The 22,900-nt window shown below is 39.9% G+C and overlaps 1 protein-coding gene across 3 annotated transcripts in view; it reads left to right on the top strand.

Moving 5' to 3' along the window:
• Window positions 1-20,547, top strand: part of DENND5B (DENN domain containing 5B) — a 146,765-nt gene extending 126,218 nt beyond the window's left edge. For all 3 annotated transcript variants that reach the window (XM_081058740.1, XM_081058741.1, XM_081058742.1), the window contains 9 exons: window positions 1,704-1,832; window positions 2,402-2,523; window positions 5,336-5,481; window positions 7,508-7,626; window positions 8,457-8,644; window positions 12,047-12,129; window positions 12,354-12,480; window positions 13,988-14,162; window positions 15,705-20,547. In XM_081058740.1, coding sequence (XP_080914866.1) covers window positions 1,704-1,832; window positions 2,402-2,523; window positions 5,336-5,481; window positions 7,508-7,626; window positions 8,457-8,644; window positions 12,047-12,129; window positions 12,354-12,480; window positions 13,988-14,162; window positions 15,705-15,888 — 1,273 coding nt within the window. In that variant the 3' untranslated portion in view covers window positions 15,889-20,547. The remainder of the gene's footprint in view (window positions 1-1,703; window positions 1,833-2,401; window positions 2,524-5,335; window positions 5,482-7,507; window positions 7,627-8,456; window positions 8,645-12,046; window positions 12,130-12,353; window positions 12,481-13,987; window positions 14,163-15,704) is intronic.
• Window positions 20,548-22,900: the final 2,353 nt, after the last annotated feature.

Below are 22,900 nucleotides of genomic sequence, written 5' to 3'. Positions count from 1 at the left end.
ACACTTGTTTAAGGTCACCCTATAACTTCAGTAGATTCTACTGTTTTACAGTAGGAAGAATACTTAGGGAAAGATTATACAACATAAGTGCTTATCAACCCTCATAGATTTATTTTCAGTGAATTCATTTTAGTATTCCTGGATTGTGTGAGCTCTGACCTGACATTGCGCTCATAAGGGTACCATGTAAATACTGTTGAAGTTTAAAAGGTAAATGCCTTAGCATTTCCCCCTTGTTGCTTTTAGTCACCTGTGTCATCATTTGGAAAATGTCAGTAAGGTTGAGGAACAGCCAGTGCTGTTTCATGGGCTTACACTTGGGTTGTCAAGTGCCCCACCACTGCCACGACCACCAGTAAGAACCAGGATCTAAGGAGAGGGCTTGCTTGACATCAGCTTTCTCCACTCATGACCATGTGTGACAGTATGAGCACTTTAAAAACAAGTCTCATAATTTCTGAAAAAAATCTTAGCGGTGAGATGAGGTTGGCTAAGCCCCACACAAATGACAACAGCATTTTCTTTTATCTCCTCATTCTGACTTGTTCGTGTGCCCGCTCTTCAGTATGTCTGTGTGATATGATGTAATGCTTTACATCTTGTTTTGTATCAAGAGTGTTTGATCATAAACCAACACTGAGGATTGAGGGCTTAAATTCTCAGATCCAGGGATTAAAAGAAAGGGAAGGAGGAAAGCAGAAAGGAAGAGGAGTATGTGTGTATGTTTCCGGGAGGCTGTTCCTTATTCTGAATGCTTAGAATCACTAGAGAAAAGGGATCGTTGTAATATTTATTACAGCTAGGATGAGTCATTTTAGACTTAAAAAAATCAAAGGAAGGAATGGTGTGTCAGTCACAGAATTCAATGACTCACCGCAGTGCTTCTACGGTTACCCTTTCTTTAGGCTTGCTGTCCTCCCCAATCCTTCTCCCCATTAGAAGAAAGTAATTGAGGAAGAGAAAGTCAGTCCAGCTGGGCATAGCAGTGATTTCTACACAGAATACTGATTTACACATATATGTAACATTCAGTTGGGGTTTGACCACGCAGGTTGTTTGTTTGTTTATAGCCACACAGTTTTCCAAGTCTTTCAAATTTTTAAGGATTTTGAATTTATCAATGCAGTACAGCTCATCATCTAATGCCATAGAAAGTAAGATTTCATTTTTTTTCTTTTTTTAAAAAAATATGGAACGCTTCATGAATTTGCATATCATCCTTGCACAGGGGCCATGCTAATCTTCTCTGTATCGTTCCAAAGGATTTCATATTTTTCATGTGTTGTCCAGGGCTACTTGAAAAAAATTCAGTGGATTAAAGTTGTGGCAGATATTTAGTTAAACAATAGAACAATTATTTTGAATAAAAACTTGAATATTTAGCCTGTTTATTTTATTTTCCTGGGGGTCAGGAATAACCAAGTGCCAGTTTATTGGTGTCTGTGAGGCTGAGACAAGAGCATAATAAAACCTGAAATTGAATAAATGAGTGTTAAATGCTTCGTCTTAGCGTGTTGCCTGTGTACTTGTGTTGTAATGGTAATTCTGATGTGGGACTAAATTCATGATTCACAATGAACCTGTGAAGGTTTAATCATCATAAATTGTGTGTTATCTGTTGCAAAGTGCTGTAACTCTTAGTTCTTTTCCAGTTCAAGATTATTCTTAGGATTTACATCTTTGCTGTTGCTACTATTCTTTAGGCATATTCAAAACATGAGTGAGATCAAGACTGATGTCGGACGGGCTCGGGCATGGATAAGATTGTCTCTAGAAAAGAAACTCTTGTCCCAGCATCTCAAGCAGTTGCTCTCTAACCAACCACTCACCAAGTAAGAGCTTGCCTCTTGAGGCACGTCTGTTTCTATGACCTGTGTACTTACAAAAGCAAATTGCATAAGCTCACAAACGAGTTTTATTTTTCTTACATAACGAGAAGTCTCGAGGTAGGCTGTCCGCAGTGCCATCATGGATGCATGCTCTTTATCCCTCTCCTCCTAGACAGTGTTGTATGTGCCAATCACCTCACGATCACACGATGGCTATTCTTGTACAGATTACTGAGTATGGCTGGTTTAAAATAAGTATCACCAACAAATTGCTGTCCTGAAATTTTCATTCCCACTATCTATCAGAAATTGTTATTCAGTACCCCTCCCCCCTTGTCAGCAGTAGCCATCATTTTACAATCTTTATTAGTGTGATAGACAAAATGGATTCGTGGTGTGTGTTTTTAGGTTAAAAATATATTGTTAACTGTCTGTATGTTCATTTTTGTGAATTGCTTGTTCTTTTCAGATTAATGTTTCTACCCGTAGTTTGTCTAAATGGAGGTGTTTACTTTTAATGGAAAATGGAATATACTATACTAGTGATTTGTGCTTGTCTTATCCTTTCCTAGAAAGCTTTATAAGCGTTACGCTTTTCTACGTTGTGAAGAAGAAAGAGAACAATTTCTTTACCACCTTCTTTCCCTCAATGCTGTGGACTATTTCTGCTTCACCAGTGTGTTCACCACTATCAGTAAGTCTGGAGAGTTGACTGCCGAGTGACTAATGGAACAAGAGCTCATATTTTTAAAAGCGAGACGTACCATAGTACGGTCAGGTAGCCACTGTGTTGCCCCCTCCCCCATGGCCCTTCAGGAATGAAAGTTATGCTCCAGCTGCTGCTGGAAGACAGCCCTCAGCTCTCAACCCTCTGGGGAGTGCCTCACCAAAGAAAACTCCCTTACCCCAGGTGAGCCCTCCTGCCAGGGCCAGCCAGCCTCCTGTGACTGGTCCGAGGACTGTCCCAGAACTCACCATCCGATCAGCTGAGGACTCCATTGTGACTGTGTCACGGCTCAGTTTGTCCCTCAACCGACCTGCTTTCTTTCTCACATGTTGATCCCAGAAGTAACATTCTGAATGCTAATTTCTGACTCAGAGTCTGCTTCCCAGGAAACCCAATCTACAACAAGAAATGGGATGGATGTGAAAAGGAATGTTTTATTAACCAAATATTCCTATATCTTATCCAACACATATAAATTCAAAGAATGAGTATATGATAATAAACTTCTATAAGGGAACATCACTAAACTTTGGTGATTCAGAAAGACTTGAGGATCTTGACGGACGTGGTAGCTCTGCAGAGGAAGAAAAACTGATTAGAGACGTGTTTTGGATAAGCTCAATTACAGCATTTATTCTGTTCGCCATTACTAATTTTTATTTGCAATGGGTCCCCTTCCCTACTTTAAAGAATTTTCACTTGTGTCAGTTTGGAGTTGTATTCAGCCGCAAGTGCCAGAAACTTAAAAAACAGTGGTTTAAACAAATGGGTAATTTTATTTTTGTTACATAACGAGAAGTCTTGAGGTAGGCAGTCCCCAGTGCCATCATGGATGCAGGCTGTTTATCCCTCTCCTCCTAGACAATCCCCAGTATGTGCTAATGACCTCATGGATACAAGATGGCTATTGTCAATCCATCTTCCAGCAGGAAGAAGGAAGAGGGGTCAGAACCTGCTAGAAAAACAGTTTTCCAAGAAATCACAATAAACATCACTAAAATTTCACTGGCCAGAATTGTGTTGCTTTTTAGTTTTTCTGTTCTCTGGTAGAAGCGAACAAGGTAAAATGGAGTTGGAATGGTAATTGGGCCAACCTGTAATATCCGTCAGGCTACTGAGAGTATCCGTTAGTCTACTGAAAGTATAAGAATCTAAAATGTTATTTACAGTTTTGAAAGAGAAGAAATAGAACAGGGGTAGTTAGGACTCCTAAGATCCTCCTTATATCTGCAGATTTTTCTTCATCTGAGAAACTTTCAATATGAGGAATTGAGATTCTCATAAAAGAAATATTCTGAGTTTAAATAATATTATTCTTTTTATACTTTATTGAATAACTGCCATTCATCTGTGGGCCCTTTGCAGCCACAGAACTGCTGACCTTAATAGGCCTTTTTCAGCAGCTTTTCTAATCGTGTCAGTGAAAGATTCAAATGAGAGAAGCCTACGGCACCTAAAATAGTCTTGCACTAACCTCTTCTGCTTTCAGTTTCAAAAACCATTTGATTCTGGTTACTAAACCATGAAACTACGGCCTTTCCTCTGACATTTTCCTTTCCTTTAGCCAAAGTCAAAGGACAGAAAGGGAGGTTATCCACCTAACATAAAGAAAGCAGTCTATGTAAAACCGAGGAAATAAATCATTTATCCCATTCATTGTCTTCATCTTAAGAACACATTGAACCATAAGCCCATATTGTAAGGCTGAATCTGGGAACCTTTTCTAGTAACTTTTTTTCATCTTACATGTAGTTCTTTCAAGGAGGGCTTCTAATACACCTTCTTGTGAATGAGTAGAAATCCCAAGACTTAAAACAAAAAATATTAATTCTACCCTGCTTAAAAAACAAGAAAGATGGCTCTGAAGGATAAAAATATGCTAATGTATTTGAGCCATCCCCATTTTTTAAAGGAAAATGATGGGAGTATTGCTAATGTCTAACTTTACTGTTTCTACATCTGAGTAGAAGACAGTGGTGGGACAGTGACATCTAGTGGTATGCCTTTTGAAGAGCTTGCAAAAAAGGTTTTACACAGTTCTTTCCACATCTTGATTCTTTTCCTCACGCCCCTCTATGAGTCATCTTAATAGCTTTCCAAGTTGTGGTTTACAGACTTTATGTTAGGTCCAGAATGCAGGTGCCATTATTTAACATTCTTGGCTGTGCATATTGAGCTGTAAAATTCGGATGGGAAAGTTCTGAAGGGCAGTGCTTTAAAGCAGTGCCCAAGAAAATCAGCAACAAGGGGATACTCTCCAAGAAGTCATCCACCCCCTTTTTCATATGAAACCATGCCAGGAACTATGTTCATTTGTACTTGATTTTGGAACAAAATTAATATAAACATTAAAGCAGTGAAAATACTATATAGCACCAACAATGTTCGTGTCATGTTCAGTGTTCATTCTGGTGCTGATTCCTGAGACTGTTTATAAATGTAGCGAGATGCATTTCACCATGGTGATACCCATGCCGTGCCTGCATGGTGATGGATCCACTGGGGAAACCGACGCAAGTATTAGGACTTATGGCTTATAAACTGGACCTCACCTTTCTTGTCAGGGAGAGGTTATAACCTCATCTTTTTATTTAAGGACTTGATAGAGTCCTTAAATCCTTTTCATTTAAGGATCTTGATAGAGCATAAAAAGTGAACTATCTGTGAAAGCCAACGGAGTTCTTGGTTGGTGAAAGCCAACAGAGCCAAATACATATTTGTTTTGTTGTCAAGAGAATTTTATTGTAATTTTTGATTAATTTCTGCCTCTTTCTTTCAGTGATTCCATATAGGTCAGTCATCATCCCCATCAAAAAGTTGAGCAATGCAATCATTACATCGAACCCCTGGATCTGTGTGTCGGGGGAGCTGGGAGACACGGGAGTGATGCCGATTCCCAAAAACCTCCTGGAAATGACTTTTGAGGTAGGTTCAGCTGATACCTTTCTTAACAGAAAGTGTCATGTAGTTCTACACAAGGATTCAGTTTCACTTTTTCACTTTGCCTTGAGTCGGATAATATAGGGAACACTCAACGCATGCAGGATCACTTTTGTGATCACATCTCTGAAGTTGTCTTAAACACTTAGGCTCATTTGGTTTGTATTTTTGTCATTATTTTCATTGCTAAGCTCTATTTTTCTGCTTGTAATGGTGCACTTTGGGGCTTTGCCAGGTCCTGTCCCATGATCCCCCCAGTATCTTAGCACTGACTGCTCACCCCACAGTGTCCTTACTGTAAAACGCTCTCTGCCTGAACCTGGACAAAAGGACAGGAGAGCTGACATCCTTGCTTATGCCTTTTAGACCACATGGTGACATTTGCAAAGTGATTTTGTAAAAATACCTTTCAATATTGTAGTCAACGTTGAGGTCTCACCTGGGGAAGTATTCCCATATGTTTGAGCCCACATGCAGGTTGATCCTGGCATGCAGGAGAAAGAAAATACCTGCTCTTGTTTCAGGAGGGAAGTGGTACTAACTGAACATCCTGTTCTCATGTTCCTTGCAGTCTAAGAATAACACTTTCCATTCAGAGTCTTAACAACCCCCAAGAGCCCATTTTGGCCCTATCTGTCCAGGGGATTTGCAGCCATGTGTATATAAAGGATTAAAACCCTTGGCTTTTCTTGACTACCAAGTATGGGATATAAACTGCATTTTACGTCCCATCATTGCTGTTTCCTAACTCTCAGTCTACCCACTTCTTCCCATTTCTGCAGCCACAATTAATTTAAGAAGCCATCCTCCATTCCCTGGATCACTGTGATGCTTTCTCACTGCCATACAGAGAAGTCAAGGGCTTTAAGAACGCATACGCTCTGATGTCCCCAACCTTACACAGCCAGTTGGGGTCTGGGATATTATATCAAAATTTAAAAGTCAGAATTTAATTGACATTTATTTTTACCATTCCTGTTATCATCGCTTACTTTTGTACTTGTTCACAAAGGACGAGGAAGGATGTCAATTAACTATGCTTTTTGTTTTATAGTACCTTCAAAGACTTCTAATAGATGAGGTTTGAGGTCACTTCTGCCTTAGTATTTTATTAGAAACTTAGTATTTTATTAGAAAAATAATGATGTCAGTGATTATTTTTTATATCAATAGTTGTTTTTCTGGCCTCTTTAAACCCAGATAGCATCCTTTTCCACTTCTTGAAATTCTTCCCATCCTTTAAGGCGCAGATCATTATCTGTGTGATGTTTCTGGGTTCCCCAGTTAGAAATAATCTTTTCTGGGGCCGGCCCGGTGGCTCAGGCGGTTAGACCTCCATGCTCCTAAGGCTGCCAGTTCGATTCCCACATGGGCCAGTGGACTCTCAACCACAAGGTTGCCAGTTCAATTCCTCGACTCCCGCAAAGGATGGTGGGCAGCACCCCCTGCAACTAAGATTGAACACGGCACCTTGAGCTCAGCTGCCTCCCAGATGGCTCAGTTAGTTAGAGCGCATCCTCTCAACCACAAGGTTGTCGGTTCGACTCCCGCAAGGGATGGTGGGCTGCGCGCCTTGCAACTAAGACTGAAAGGACAACAACTTGAAGCTGAACGGCACCCTCCACAACTAAGATTGAATTGACAACAACTTGACTTGGAAGGAAAAAAAAAAGTCCTGGAAGTACACACTGTTCCCCAATAAAGTCCTGTTCCCCTCCTCCAATAAAAAAAAATCTAAAAAAAGAAATAATTGTTCCTTCCCCAGTGTTCTTCCAGCAGTTGTTTACATCTCTAGTCTAGCACTTTGTGCATCCTCCTCATTAGACAGTTGATGTCCATTTGTGTCCTGTCTCGTTAGATGTGAATATATTTCTCTAGTGCATTAGCCACGCACATTGTGCAGAGTGGGTTCTCTGAAGCTAAGTTAGGTGGAAACAGAGTACCACGGGTAAAGCTGAGAGGTACTGGGATGTGATCGGGTACTGAATAACCTGTGGTCCTGTCCCTACAGTGCCAGAACTTGGGGAAGCTGACCACTGTTCAGATTGGTCACGATAACTCAGGACTGTTAGCCAAATGGCTGGTGGACTGTGTCATGGTCAGAAACGAAATCACAGGACACACATACAAGTAAGTAAATGTCCTTGGGAACTCAGAATTCTTTGAGACTCTTTAGACAAGAAAACGTTTAAGAATTTTTTTCTTTCTAAAGCTTCCCAATGCCTTTTGAATTTTAGCTTGGTTGTTTGGGTTGTTTTGTTTTGGGGTTGTTTTGTTTTTGTTTATGTAATACAAAATTTCCAAAAAAAATCTTTAGAAAAACTGCTTGTGTTTGCTCCTAATGCTTAGTCCACAAGTGCTGCATATTATGTTGGGAAAAAAAATTGATGTAACTCTGATAAAAAAGAAAGAAAAAAAGCTTAAAATAATTCAGGGAGAGGAAAGGATTTTTTTGGACTCTGCTGGTTAAGGCCAGCACTCCCTTTGGGAACAATCTCCTCTTCTGTAACTTAACTCCCACATTAATTTACAGTTTTAAAATATTCTTTATAGAACTAATCACAGAATTTTAATATAGGCTAGGCATGAGAAAATATTAAAGAATTACTTTAACTTTGTCAGGTGATAACAATGTATGGCTATATAAGAGAATGTCTTTATGTTTTAGAGATTTATCCTGAAGTGTTTTTAGGAGTGAAACGTCCTGGTGTGTGGGATTTATTTTAAAATGCTTCAATAGAAAATGAAGCATATAACAAAATGTAAAGTCTAGGCGGTGAGAATATGGGTGTTTATTATACATTCTCTCTACTTTTCTATGTTTGAAATTTTTAATAATTAAAAGAAACAACTCACAGGCACTAAGATTATAGGCTTCACCCATGGTGCTATTTTTAAAATTCTGATTAAAACTGGTAAAATATTGGTGATTCAGATTCTTTTTTCCCCTGTCCTGCTAGGTTCCCATGTGGTCGATGGCTGGGGAAGGGCATTGATGACGGAAGCCTGGAGAGAATTCTTATTGGAGAATTGATGGCATCAGCAGCAGATGAGGATCTGGTAAAGCAGTGTCGGACTCCACCCCAGCAGAAATCACCCACGACAGCTAGGAGACTGAGTATCACTTCACTAACAGGAAAAACCCCCAGTGAGTAGTTGTTTTGGTTTTTTTTTTTTAATTTTCCAGAGCGCTTCAAATGTTGCAGACGTCATGTGGCCATTTCACAGAAAACTGTCACGTTAATAAATTGTGGTAGAAGGTTAAATGTTGCAGACGTCATATGGCCATTTCACAGAAAACTGTCACATTAATAAATTGTGGTAGAAGGTTAAAAAAAAGAATGCTGAAGAAAATTAATTTGGGAGAAGAGACTTTAGAAAAGAGGGAGAGAAGATAAAGGGGAAAAATAAGGCAAGGCATTAGAAATAATTAAAAGCCTAAAGAATTTAGATGTTAAAAATCCTATAAAAACTGCATGTTCTGTTTCAATTAAGCCATGGAAATATGAATAATTAAACCTAAAGGAGCAACAAGGACAATTATATAGTATGGTACTCCCAGACAGCAATCTTTAGCTATTTAGAGCGCCTTATACTAAGAGGGATTCTAAAACTTCCTCTCCCCATCCCCCAACTTCCTATAGAAAGGATGAAGCAAGATACTATAGAGTGAGTTCTGTAGATAGGATACTGTGTTCACTTGCAATTTTTAATAGTACAGTAAACTTCTGTTTATACTAATATGGGCCTTAGTAGGCTGAGTAATGTCTCCCATGGATATTAGATCCTAATCCCTGAAGCTGTAAATGTTGCCTTATTTGGAAAAAGTTAAGGATTTTGAGATGGAGAGATGATCCTGTATTATCCAGAGGTGGTGCTAAATGCAATCCCATGCATTCTTATATGAGGGAGGCAGAGGGAGATGAGACACACACAGAGAAGTCAGTGCAAAGACAGAAGCATTACCTGGAGTCATGCAGCTGTAGCCAAGGAATGCTGGCAGCCACCAAAAGCTTGAAGGGGCAAGAAGCGTATTCTTCTGGAGCCGCCGAGGGGAGTGCAGCCCTGCTGACACCTTGATTTTTGCCCTGGGACGCTGATTTCTGACTTCTGGCCTCCAGAACTGTGAGAGAATCAATTGCTGTTGTTTTAAGCCAGCGAGTCTCTGGTAATCTGTCACAGGAGCCACAGAAAAGTAATGCAGAGGCAGTATGATCTAGTGAAAAACTACAAAAGTTTATCAGTGAAGTGGTTTTATTTCAGCTGTAGACAACAGCCATCAGTAGAGTAACAAAAGTACCTAAGAGGTCCTTGGTTTACTAACAAAGCAGTTTCCTTAGATAGTATTAGTCCCAACGCATTTGTTAGCACACCACAGTGATATACTCACTACTAGAATAGTATCTGAAAAGCCCCCTTATTCTTTCTTAAAGTATTCCCCTGATTCATAAATCCTTTCTGCATTCAAAAGTAAACTTTACACCACACACCCACTAGAAGAGAAAATTTAAGACTGGTAACCCCAAATATTGTTGACGATGGAGAGCAGCTGATACACTGCTAGTGGGAATGCAAAAGGAAAAACAGTTCGGCAGTTTCTTGTAAAAACATCCATCTGCTTACCATACACTTGACCCAACACCCCACTCCCCGATGTTTACCCAAGAGAAATGAATACCTGCAGTTACACTGGGAACAGTACTCAGATGTTCATCGCAGCTTTACTCGGAGTAGCCAGAATGGAAACAACCCTCGTGCCCACCAAGCACATGGTGGTATGTCTATAGTTACCAGGGTGCTTCTCAGTGATATGTTAAAAATGGACATACTACTGGTGCTTCTAACAAGCTGGGTGATGCTCCAAAGCATTCTGCTACGCAAAAGAGACGAGGCACAAAGGACTGTGTCCTGTATGATTCCCTCGATCCTAAATACTGGAAAAGGCCATGTAGTCATGATAGGAAGCAGATCAGCAGTTGCCAGGGGTTGAGAGCTGGGGAACAGGATTGACTGAAAGGGGCACAGGGGAGCTTTCTGGACCGATGGAGATTTTCTGTATTTTGATTCTAGCGGTGGTTGCATGACTCTATGTCTATGAAAGCTCACCAAATTGCACATTTAAAATCGCTGAATTTATTGTATGCAATTATGCTGATTAAAATTTAAAACTAGATTTCAGCTCAGTCCATCCAAATTATTACAACTTCTGAATCAGTCCAGTTTCATGGAATATTCTTGTTTTGAGGAACCTTATCCTCACTTTTGGTCGTATTTTCCTTTCTTACTCAATAAGCAGAACATTTTAAATAAACTGAAACTCAGAGATGGGTATCTTGGTATTTTCTCACCGTGTGTGTAAGGTGATCTTTAGAAAGTGAAAAGTTTTAAATCAGTTTCAATATACTACTGATCAGTACCAGAGCTCTGTGCTGATCAGTAGTATATTGAATGAATGAAGGCTTTTTAAATAGATGTTAATGTTTAAAAGAAGAAATATTCAAAGAATGCTAGGAAAGTAAAAGTAAAACTACTAGGAGCTGAAGAGGGCCCAGTATCAGTGCTTCAATCATAAGAGGTTTCCATTTTAACAATTTATATGCATTGATGTAGAAAAAAACTTACTTGAGTTTTTTTCCAAAATGAATTCAGAGATTCTTAAACACTAGAATTTATAGTTTTCCCTTTATAGTATGATATGTAAATTAGATATAATAGTTAATCACCACAAGAAAATACCAAATACGTAATTTTTCTCGTTACCTACTTCTATCTCTGGATGAAACCTATTTACCATGTTTTGTTTTGTTTTTAACTATTCTTGGGGTTTGGGAGGCAAAGGCAGTTTAGATCCTATTCAAGTAGCCCACCAAGCTCTCCCCCAGGAACAGAGCCTAGATGAGCAAGTGCTGGCTGGAGAAGGAAGCGATGCCCACGTGGACCAACTAGCCTGGGCTTCAGGCAGGGTGCCCCAGTGGACCTGACATCTTCTCTTTACTTTAAACACAGCAGTAAAAACACAGATTCCAGGTTAGCCATTCAGAGACGCGGTAGCTTTGGTCTGTGCCCACCAAAGAACTTGGACGTAGGTGGGGTATGGGATTGTGGTACCCTAGGAATGAAGCTGTGGGACCTCCCCACCTCACTCCTCAGGTCCTGGAGACTTGTCAGCACTTGGGACAGGCACTCTGCCCAGTTATTTACACCTAATATCTCATTCAGTTTTTCCAGGGACCCATATATGAGGTGTGCATTTTTCCCTATTTTAGGTTGAGGAAACTCATACTCAGAGGAAGTTAGACATTTGACCAAGATTGTAGATTATAAGTGATAAGGCTGGGATTTGAATCCAGGGGTCTGTTGGATTCTTTTCCATTGTGCCAAGATGTCTCTCACTTGGCCACACGGGCCCGAGGCAAGTTTCATGAAGCCCCCGGCCAACCCAGCCTGCGCTAGTGAAGTGTTTCCTGCACAGGTGGGTACAGTTACTCCCCAAAGGACTTTGGGTTATTTCCTTTGCATGAGAATTCAGCCACTGTTTTTTATTTTTCAGAACCCAATGCTGGACAGATCCAAGAAGGAATTGGAGAAGCTGTGAACAACATTGTGAAACATTTTCACAAACCTGAAAAAGAGGTATGATGAACTATAACACTTAGTGTAGTAAGATTTTAAAGCCACTTTGTACATGATACATAAGGCAATACAGGGTATTTTAATTCTCATTTGTAAGCTTTCTAATAATGACTGCAGAAAACATGCTTCGTAGCTACGCTCTGCCCTTGTTTTCTCTAGTATTTTTCTTAGACACAAACAGAGACATCTCAGGTTGTTCTTTGGCACTGTGTTATGTTCCACAGAGAGGGAGCCTCACGGTGCTGCTCTGTGGAGAAAATGGCCTGGTCGCGGCACTCGAACAAGTTTTCCACCACGGGTTCAAATCTGCCCGCATCTTTCACAAGAACGTCTTCATCTGGGACTTTATAGGTAAATTAAAACAGGTGTATGTTATTACACGACATTTACATGTTTCTTAGAAAACTCCAAGATCCAGGAATTGAGCAAATAACAGTTAATGATAAGGGCGTATGTTTTTAAAAATAAATAACCAATAAGCACTACTCCTGCTTTTCATTCAGTCAACAAATATTTATAGTATTACAGTATTCCAAACACTGTTCTAGATGCTCCTGATACATATCAAAATGTAAGTAAACAAACAACACAAAAATTCCTATGGTTGATAAACCTACATTCTGGTCGGGACGGGGAGGACACATAACAAATATGCAATTCAGCTCTATGTTAGAAGGTGATCGCTGACCTGGAAGAAACAGAGCAAGGTAAAAGGAAATGGAGTGGCAAGTGCTCTTTTAAATGGGGTCGTTACAGGCTTCGTTGACAAAGTGACATTTGAGCAGAGACTTGAAGGAAGTGAGGAAGTGAGCCGTGTAGTGTCTGGGAGAAGGGCACTCCCAGCTGAGAGAACTGCAGGGCAGGTGCCCTAAGGAGGAGAGCACCTTTGCATGCAATAGCGATCAGTGTGAGGGAAGCAGAGTGAGGAGAAAGACAGGATGTTGGGGGAGAGGGGTATTTACTACCAGAGACAGGTCGTGTAGGGCCTTCTAGGCCACTGAGGACTTTGGTCTTTATCCTGCATGACATGGGAAGTCATTGGGACGCTTGGAGTGAAGGAGTAACGTGAAATAACACATTTTACAAGGATTACTCTAGCTCTGTACCACTAGCCTCATGTGTCTATTTAAATTTAAATTGATTTAATTTTAATTTAGACTTACTTCCTTAGTCACAGGGGTCCTACTAGTAGCTACCAGTTGGATGTTACAAATAGAGAATGTTTTCATCATCACAGCAAGTTCCCTAGGAGTGTGCTGCTCTAGCTTGCTAGACTTTGTAATCTTTATTTTGGTATGCAGTTCTGCTAGAATTCCCAGTTTCTTTAAAGGGGTGATTAATCATTTTGTGTTTTGTAAAGAAGGCCTAGGTGAAGTAGTTGATTTCATGTAACTTAGAATTTTTGGACAAAGAAAGGAAAGTTGACAGATTAGGCCTCCAGGAGTGGTTTTTCCCCCTTCTACAATGCCTAGAATATTATTCTGCTTCTGATATGTGTACACATACCTCTTTCTCATATTTATAGATTCAGTTCCATTTCAGGGATTTTGTTGCAAAGTGTTAGCCAGCTATTGTGTAGCTGGAACAGAGGGCACCTTCTCGGTGGCTACCAGGTTTTTGCTACGTACTCCTAGTAGATTCTGGTCTTAACAGTGGAATCTATTTTTATTTTCTTCTTTTTTGCCAGTTTCCATTTTATGAAGCTATTCTAAAGAGAGTATACGTTCCAGCCTTCTAGAATGCAATCTAGATGAGAAAATAAACTCCCGGGAGCATATTGTTTCACCACGAAGTGTTTAATCTCTCTGTTATACAGTGTTGATGTGTATTATAATGTGATTCTGACTTCCTTCCCCAGAGCGAGCGGTTGCTTATTTTGAAACCACTGACCAGATTCTAGACAATGAAGATGATGTCCTTATTCAGAAGTCATCCTGCAAAACCTTCTGCCACTATGTAAATGCTATTAATACTGCACCCAGGAACATTGGGAAGGACGGCAAATTCCAGATTTTAGTTTGCCTTGGAACACGGTATAAAGCCAGTTCTTGACTTTCCCTATCTTTGCTACATGTTGACCAAGAGTTTAGAATGGGTTAAAACCAGATCATGCCCCTTCCAAAGCTCTCCCGTGGGTTTCTTGCATTCCAAGTGTCATTATGAGACTACTGTTTATTGGGTACTTTGTATGTGTTGGATAAGGCACTATGCTAAGAACTTCATATACATTATTTCATGGAATCCTATTGTTCACCACCACCACTACATGAAGTAGCAACTGATATCCCCATTGCAGAGATGAGAAAAAAGAAAATAGATGAGGCACAGAGAAGTTAACCAGTTTTCCCAAAGTCACACAGCTAGAAAGAGGTGCAGCCGAGATTCACACCCAGTCTCACTCCAGAACCCAGGCTCTCAACCATTACATGATTCTGGTTCTAAAGATAGATAGATATAGGTAACAGGTAGGTTGATAGATAATCAGACACACCAACACATACACACATATATATTTACTGTGTAGAGCTTGCATGGTGTATGTACACCACCATATTAAATTTAATAACATTGTGGAATTCTTACTATATAAAATCTTCTCTTTAAGACCATTTCCTACTCCTTTATTTTTTTGAAAATGACACATACGAGCTGTATAATCCATTAATTTTAAAACCGCTCTTAGAATTATAAGAAAGGAAACACACAGATCTTGAGAAGATTTTTTTGTGCAAGTCTGTTTTCTTCTAAGTCCCTGGAGGCCCCAAGCAGAGGTGTAGCGTGGACTAGTTACGCTGCCCTTGTGAAAGGCACATTGAGAGATGCTCTCTCAGGGTGTCTTAGGTACTTAGCGACAGATTATACTGTCCGTGTTTAATCAGGAAACACGGAAGACAGATTCTGTCCTGAAACAACTGCGTTACAGAACTAAGTTCTGAATTTCCTTATAAATGGGGCCCAATTTCAGCTGTGCTTTTAAAGTTCCTTTTGAACATGATCCTTATCTCCTTTTATCTCTTTACAGTTCTGATTTATTAGACCCTTGCAACTCTTTTTGGTTTATAAAAACCTAGTTAATGTTCTTCTGCTTTGATTTGTTCCTTACCTTATTATGTTGTATAAATTAAAAAAACAAACTAATCGCTATTATTTAAGATAGTCTTTCCTCCCAAAAGGTCAGTGTACTTTGGCATGCCTTATTACACATGTCTGAGTAACAACCTGTAAAAAAGAAATACAAAATGACATTCTGCCTCTTTTGAAAAGTATAAAATCAGAATAGTTTCTTTAATGTTCGGAAATCCTTATGGCCAACCTGTCCAGACCTTCTTTTAGAATCTGATGGGTTTTTCCAATAGCTTACACTGCCTCATTACTGTGTCTTTTTGACCAATAAACGTCCAGCTTCTTGCACGTCCAGCTTCTTGCCTTTGGTTTCCTCTCTGCTGGCCTCAGAACTTAGCTAGATTTTGCCCCATCCAGGCCCACACCTACCTTCTCATTGAAAGCTCCAGTATGTGCCTTGTTCTGCAGCGAGTTCAGCCGTGCTCAGGACTTGTTTCTGTTTGGGTCTGTAGGGATCGCCTGCTCCCGCAGTGGATTCCTTTGTTAGCCGAGTGTCCGGCCATTACCCGAATGTATGAGGAGAGCGCCCTCCTGAGGGACCACATGACCGTCAACTCCCTCATCCGCATCCTGCAGACCATTCAGGACTTCACCATAGTCTTAGAAGGCTCTCTCATCAAAGGAGTGGATGTGTAACCCAACTGGCTGGGAACTCGCGGTCCAAGACCCCTTTGCTTCTGAACCTTCCCCATCTACGGGACCGATGTGGACTTGTCTGCCAAGGTAGTGAGTCACTATGGGGGGCGATACACTGTATCCCCCAGCTTGAACAACCATCACACCGCAGACAAGGCAAAATGCTGTATTGTAGTTCATTTGAACCAAGAATTTAGTATAAAATAGAGTATTTTCATGTGTTAGATGTGTGTAAATATGCTATCTTCTTTAAGAAATTATATTACTCTAATAAGATACTTTTCTTAGATTGAATATTCCTGTGACTTAAAATGAGTAGCTTAAAAGCATTGGGAGTTAGGGGGGAAGAGTGGTGCTAGTCAGGAAGAAGCCAGTAAACATGTAAATATAGTGCAACCCATTGGGGCTTTTTATTTTCTCCAGGTATCACAAAGGAACCCAGAGTGCATTGTTATGTCGTAGCCATCCATCCAGGTGTCTGAGCCTTTGTATTGTGAATGTAAACAGCTTTACCTACTGTACGGGGTCGTCCTCACTTATAGCTTTTAAGTTGCAAATGGTTGCGTACATATTAATTGAGTCACTTTTCCAGCCTTTTGGGAAATTTTTTTCATCAGCACTAGATGAAGATATAATTCAAATACTTTAAATACTGAACCCCAGGAGCTTGGCTGAACTGGAAAGAGAACACACAAAGCCCTGAGAAGTGTGTTAAATTGTGGGATTATACTCCTTTACACTTTGGAAAGATTAGCTTAGACTAATTTCATTCTTGGCATTTTTATTCTTGCTATTTGAGGTACTGTGGGCAGATGTGAATTTCAAAGTGTTCGCCTGACAGTCATAACAACTGCAAACAGCAGTTTGATTCTGTACTTTGTATTTGGCCATCTAAACCCAGCAGAGGTCCCTTACCTCTTAAGGATAACCATAAGCTCTGTCTTTGTTTGGTTCCAGTCACCCCCTTCCCTCTACCCGTGCCCATCCCCCTCTCAGGAAATGGAAGGAATGTCTAAGAAGGAGGAGGGCTCTGTGTGGCTTGGAATGTTTTTGTGAAAGTATTTGTTGACCATGATAATGCAAATAACAGAAGGAGAGAGAAAGAATGAACCCTTTCTTGGGTGTTCAGGGCAAGCTTTACGTTCCTTTGTAAAAAGGGGTAAGAATGTAAAACGACTTGCCCAGAGAAGGTGAAAGCCAGGACAGTCCAGCTGGGCAGAGTGGAAGCAAAAGAAGAGGCAACAGTCCTGTAAAACCAAATGTTCTGAGTAACTTTCCAGTTTGGTCTTTCATGAGGAAGTTAAATAAATGTGGGTGAGCTAGACCTTAAGTCTTCATCTTATGGTAGGTCCCGTACCTTTAATTAGGCATTTGCACATTGTTAGCAATGAAATTGCCTCAGCAGAGCTCTGGGTTTTATTCCCACTTGTGGCTGAGAAGCAAAGCCATGGCCTCCCAGGACCCTTGTGCAATCTGAGGGTGCTGGGCTTTAGCCAACAGTGTGGTTTCCCTTATTTCCTAGAGGAAGAAACTAATAAAACAAGTGCCTCACTCCCTTTATCAAACACTGAATTCAACCAAGGCACACCCCCCTTTGATGTACTTGAGGAAGAAAGTGGGGGTTAAAGTATTTAGAAACCCTTGGAAAGGGTATAAGAGGGTGGTTCTGGGCGGCATGGGGAGGCCAGAGAGTCGTTTGCCTGAGGCTAAATAAGGTGTGTCTGTAGCGGTGTGGCTCTTCCAGAACCCATTTCCCACCAGGCGCTTACTGTGTTTCAGTGATCAGAAACCATGGGATGGTCCAGTCCAGGGTTTTGTTCTTATTACCTTTTCCATGAGGCCAAGCTTCTGACATACTCTGGGCAACCAGAGAGATGACTTAGGTTAGCACAGAGAATTGAGTCATCTAGTCCAGCCTTCTCATGTTATAGAGGGACACACTTAAGGATTAGCGAGATTAAATACTTACTCCCACAGCTGGTCAGTAGCAACACAGGGTCTAGAATTGTTTTTTATTACACCAGACTGCATGAGACTGACCTCCAAGGTATTCAGTATTAATAGTCTTTCTACCCTTGGATCTTTATTCATTCACCTATACAGATAGGAAATAAGGATTAATATTCATGTAGAATAATCATTTGTAAGAATTAATATTCATTTAACATTGTTCTCAAGTTGTTCAGAATTAACATCTATTGTAAAAACTGGGAGAAAATTAGATTTGGAGCCTGTGAATAAAACCATCACTTTAGAAGGTAATACCCAAAATAAGAGTTACACCTAAAGTTTCATCCCACTTTATGTAGTATGACTGTAACAGTGAAATGACCAATTTCAAAAGAACCACACCAGAACTGACACACACTCTACCATACCAGGCCCTGTAAAGTTGTCACCTTGGGAGCCCATCTCCTTATTCCAGGGATCCAGCCAGCGCTCCAAACATTGGGGACCCCCTTGTGAGCTGCTCAACAGGCTTATGCCCATGCTGTTCTATTTTGCCAGTGATGGTGAATCTTGGCCTTTAAGAAGAAACGTAATTTTTGGAAACAATAAGAAGTCCTTAGGCTCCACGTTGGTGAGGAAAAAGGATGCTGAAGAAGAGTTTTGGGTCCCATAAGAAACCCAATTGTAAAGAAGTCAGACTTAGTTCTTACGTGGCTTATAACTGCCTCTGAGCCAATACCAAAATATTTTGGGCAGGACAGTAACAGAATCCTTAGAATAAGTGTACATAGCTTTCCACGCTGACTTGTGGAAGGACCATACCCATTTTAGAGGTATGCTTTCTGCTGTGTTAACTTTTCAAATTAGTACATTGCTTTATAATCACACCTCAAAGCTAAGGTGAATAAAAATCAAATTTTGTAATTGGCTTTTTTTCCCCTCAAGTTAAGTTAAAAGTAATGCCTGGAACCATAGCTAGTATTTTCACATAATAATGGTTTAAGAAGAAATTGTTTTAAAATTAAATTGCCAAAGTATTACCTCTTGAAACATTTTTTTTCCAAGTGTTTTTCAAATATCCTGAGACTCCTAACCTCAACCTTTGTGACACAGTGGCATTATGCCAATGTCGGTATTAGTGGAGACCCTACAGCTTTGCCTGGTCGAGGCTCATTCGTGCCTTAACGTTGGCTGAGGCTCAGTGTGGAGTAGCATCAAGTGAGGTTCTAGGTGGGGGACACAGACTACCGAGAACAAAAGAAAGGCCTCCCATCCTACTCCATCCTCTTTCCCACTCGGGGCAAGAATTTGGTATAAGTAACCTAAAATTTGCAAAAGTCTGAGATTTCCCTCTAAAATTTATTTTAAATGTTTCACACATTTTTGTACCTTTTGTAACCCGGTGGTATTTACTTTAACATGGCTTCTTGAAAAATCATCTTAATGAACTTCTGTCACACTGTATGAGTGATATAAGGGAAATACTGAACTGCTTATATTTCCTTTTTTGGCAATAAAGCACTGTTGTATGTAAATGTAAGTGAAAAAGAGGTAGAGACTATACAGAACAGTTTGTGTGCAGTACTTGTTGACACCTCTAAGATATTTTGAAACATGAGGCAACAGACGAGGACCTCAGATGCCCAGGGGAATATTTATTTGACACAGTGAGAGTGTAACTCTTAATAATGAAATTTCTTCTTTCTGCTAAGAATTACGATTTTTTCAGAAGATTTTTATTTTGAGAACTGTGAGTATTTTCTCTGTGAGGTTTACAGAAACTAGTCTATCCTTTTCACCATGTTGAAAGGACAATCTGAACCTTAGCTATTTATATTTCAGTATTAACACACCTTCTTTGATTGAGAATGGAGTTTTGAGCTGTTCTCTACTTTTATTAATTGAATCCTATTTTCAAATCATCTGTGTCTTTTCAAGTCCCGTTTCTTATGTATTTGTTATATTACCATTTAGCTTAAAAGGAAACAAACGAATAATAAACTACTAGGTCCCTCATTCTTATTAAAATACATTTATGAATCTCTTAAATCAAACTGATGTCCAAACTTTTTGAGGAGGGTGTTAATGGAGTGTGATCAAAAAATCCAAGGAGAACCTCATCCTTTCAGATTTGACTAAAGCTGATCATCCTCTCAAGGACAAAATAAAGATTGGCTCCAGAAAGATTTCACACTGAGTAATTAATACCGAAATGAAAAAGTCATCAAAAATTTCTTTTCATTTGAAGAAATCCAAGGTATTCTTGGGTTATATGGGAAGAAATCATGCTTGATCCAGTTACCTGAATGTATTTGTATGTGGCTCCAGTCTTTATTTCAAACACCAAATCTTGCTGACAGTAGAGAGATATGGTAAGAAATTCCTGTTGTCGATCAAATGAAGGTGTTATACATATAGAAAGAATCCTCTTTTGTTACACTTGAACCATGTATAAATGTATCCTGTATATCTTTTTAACAAATGAGCATTTCTGCATTAAATTATATTGTTTTTCTTTGTATTGTTAACAAAATGCATCAGAACTGGATTTTTTTTCTCATCTGAGCATAATATAAAATTTAAAGAGTATTGTGATATCAAGCACTTTAGCATACATATCAGAAACTGACGTGGGTTTTTCACGTTTTGGAGTACATTTAAATATGACTTTTCATGCTTTGTTCTTTACAAATAAAACTGTGGGGTTGATACTTTGTTTTGCTTCATTATTATAGAATCTTAATACTAAGTATTTAACAGAAGAAATAAATTCAGAAAGTAGAGAGAGAAAATGAAAACTATTATGTAGTAAAAATACAGCCTACTGAGCAACTGGTTATCCAGAAGGGGTAAAAAAAAAAAAAAATGGACTTTACCTCACGCCATACAGAAAAATCAATTCTTGGTGGCATAACAACCTCAATTTAAAGTGCAAAACAATTTTTAGGAGAAAATATAGAATGTATTTATGAATTTTGGAAACGATTTCTTAAACGAGACACTCATAAATAACTAGCATTGTAGTCCATGTTGAAAACAGAAGGCAAAGACTTGTTGATTATCCACTGTGTGTTAAGCATTGCTTTAGATTATGGGCATTCAGCAGTTTGAACATACAAATAAATCAAATACCTGCTCTCATGGAATTCATATTCTAATTGAGGAGTTATACAATAAACATGGTAAATAAGTAATACACATAGTATTTAGATAATAAGAATATAACAAGCAAAGAAAAGGGGTTGAAGGTATGGTTGGGGCTGCTTGGAGCTGGACTGCAATTGTAAATGGGTTAGCTAGGGAAGGTAACCCATGAAAATGAAGTTGCCTTTTAGCTGAGGTTGGGAAAAGAGTATGAGAAATAAGTTTGCAGGAGGAACATCAAGAGCTTACTTTTGGACATAAGTTTGGAATACTTCTTAGACATCCAACTAGGGGTGCTGAGTAGGCAGTTGCACATGTGGATTGGGAATTCAGGGGAGAACAGTGTTCTGTTTGTCATGGTCCAATCAAGAGACAGAAACCAAAGCGATTTGACCAGGGGCACTCTAATGTAAAGAACTATGTGTTAGAGTCTGGGGAAACAGAACCAACTGGATATGTGTATATAAATATAGAGAGATTTCATTTTAAGGAATTGGCTCAAGCAATTGTGAAGGCTTCGTAATCCAGAATCTACAGTGTAGGCTGGCAGGCTAGAGACCCAGGGAACTGCTGCCGTTCGAGTCCAAGGGCCATCTGTTGGTAGAATTTTGTCTTGCTTAGAGGAGGTCAGTGTTTGTTTTATTAAAGCTTTCAACTGATTGGGTGAGGCCCACGCACAGTGTGGACTGTAGTCTGCTTTACTCAGAGTGCACCAAGGTCAATGTTAATCTCATTTTTAAAAAAGGAAATAAAAACAACACCTCTACAGAAACATCCAGAATAATGTTTGGTCAAATATCTGGGCACCATGGCACAGCCAAACTGACACTTAAAATTGACCATCTCAAACTATAACAAGAGATTGGAATAATGGAGGATTTGCTAATAAGTAATGAAAAGAACTCAAAAAAACTACAATAGCATCTAGGAGGAGCAGCCACTAAACCAAGGGCCAAGGCAAGGCGAACCGAAGAGTCCCGTCCCCCTCCCGCTGAGCAGTTTAGAGATGCTGCACTGGTGGACCTTGTTTGGAATCTTCCCACAGGTGTTAGGGAAGCATCCGTCTGGAGGTGCCATACCCCAGAAGTTGCTGGAAGCCCCTGGAGGGGGTGCTAGGGAACACCTGCATGGAGAGGTGCTTTACCAGTAAAGCCCACTGCAGAACCACCCAAGGGAGTGCTGCGTGAGGTTGGTTAGTGCCGAGTACCCAAAAGCCAGCCACTGCACATTGCAGGAACCTGCAGAGGGGAGCAGAGCTGAACCAGGAACAGAAACCCTCTCCAGCGCATTCTACTGACAACGGCTAACATTTTGCTAGCTGGCAAAGGAGAGATGTTTACAAGAAGGTCTAGCTCCTTGTTGCAGAGCAGGCAATCAAGGGTTGATTTGGAGCTGAGGGGCAATAAATTGATAACTGCCCAAAACGATTTAGTTCTTTATATTCAGTTAAGGAGGAAATACGAAGGGAGTGGGAAAATGCAGGAGTAAAAGAGTAGAGCACATGTCTTTAGGAGGCAATGGTTTAGAGCAGACACTGCCATGTTCACTTGAACTTGGTCCAGACGTATACAGTTTTCATCGCTGCCCTTTAAAATATTGACTTTAATCAAAAATATTGATTCACTGCAGTTAATAAGGTTAGGAGGCTTTTGCAGTCTCGGGAATGAAGACCCCGGTGGCAGCAATAAAGATGGTGAAAAGTATTGGATCCTGGGCACATTTTGAAGTTAAAAGGCAGAGATGTGATGAATGTGAGGGATGAATGAAAGAAGAATCTAGAATGACTCCAAGTATTTTGACCTGAACAACTGGAAGGATGAACCTAGAATTTCCATTAACTGAGATAAATAAATATGTGGGGAGAACAGGCTTTGGAGATAGATCAAGAGTTCAGTTTTGGACATGTTAAGTTTCAAAT

Source organism: Rhinolophus hipposideros (genome assembly GCF_964194185.1).
Source record: "Rhinolophus hipposideros genome assembly, chromosome: 9".
Taxonomy (NCBI): Eukaryota; Metazoa; Chordata; class Mammalia; order Chiroptera; family Rhinolophidae; genus Rhinolophus; species Rhinolophus hipposideros.
This window is presented reverse-complemented; position numbering and strand designations above follow the sequence as displayed.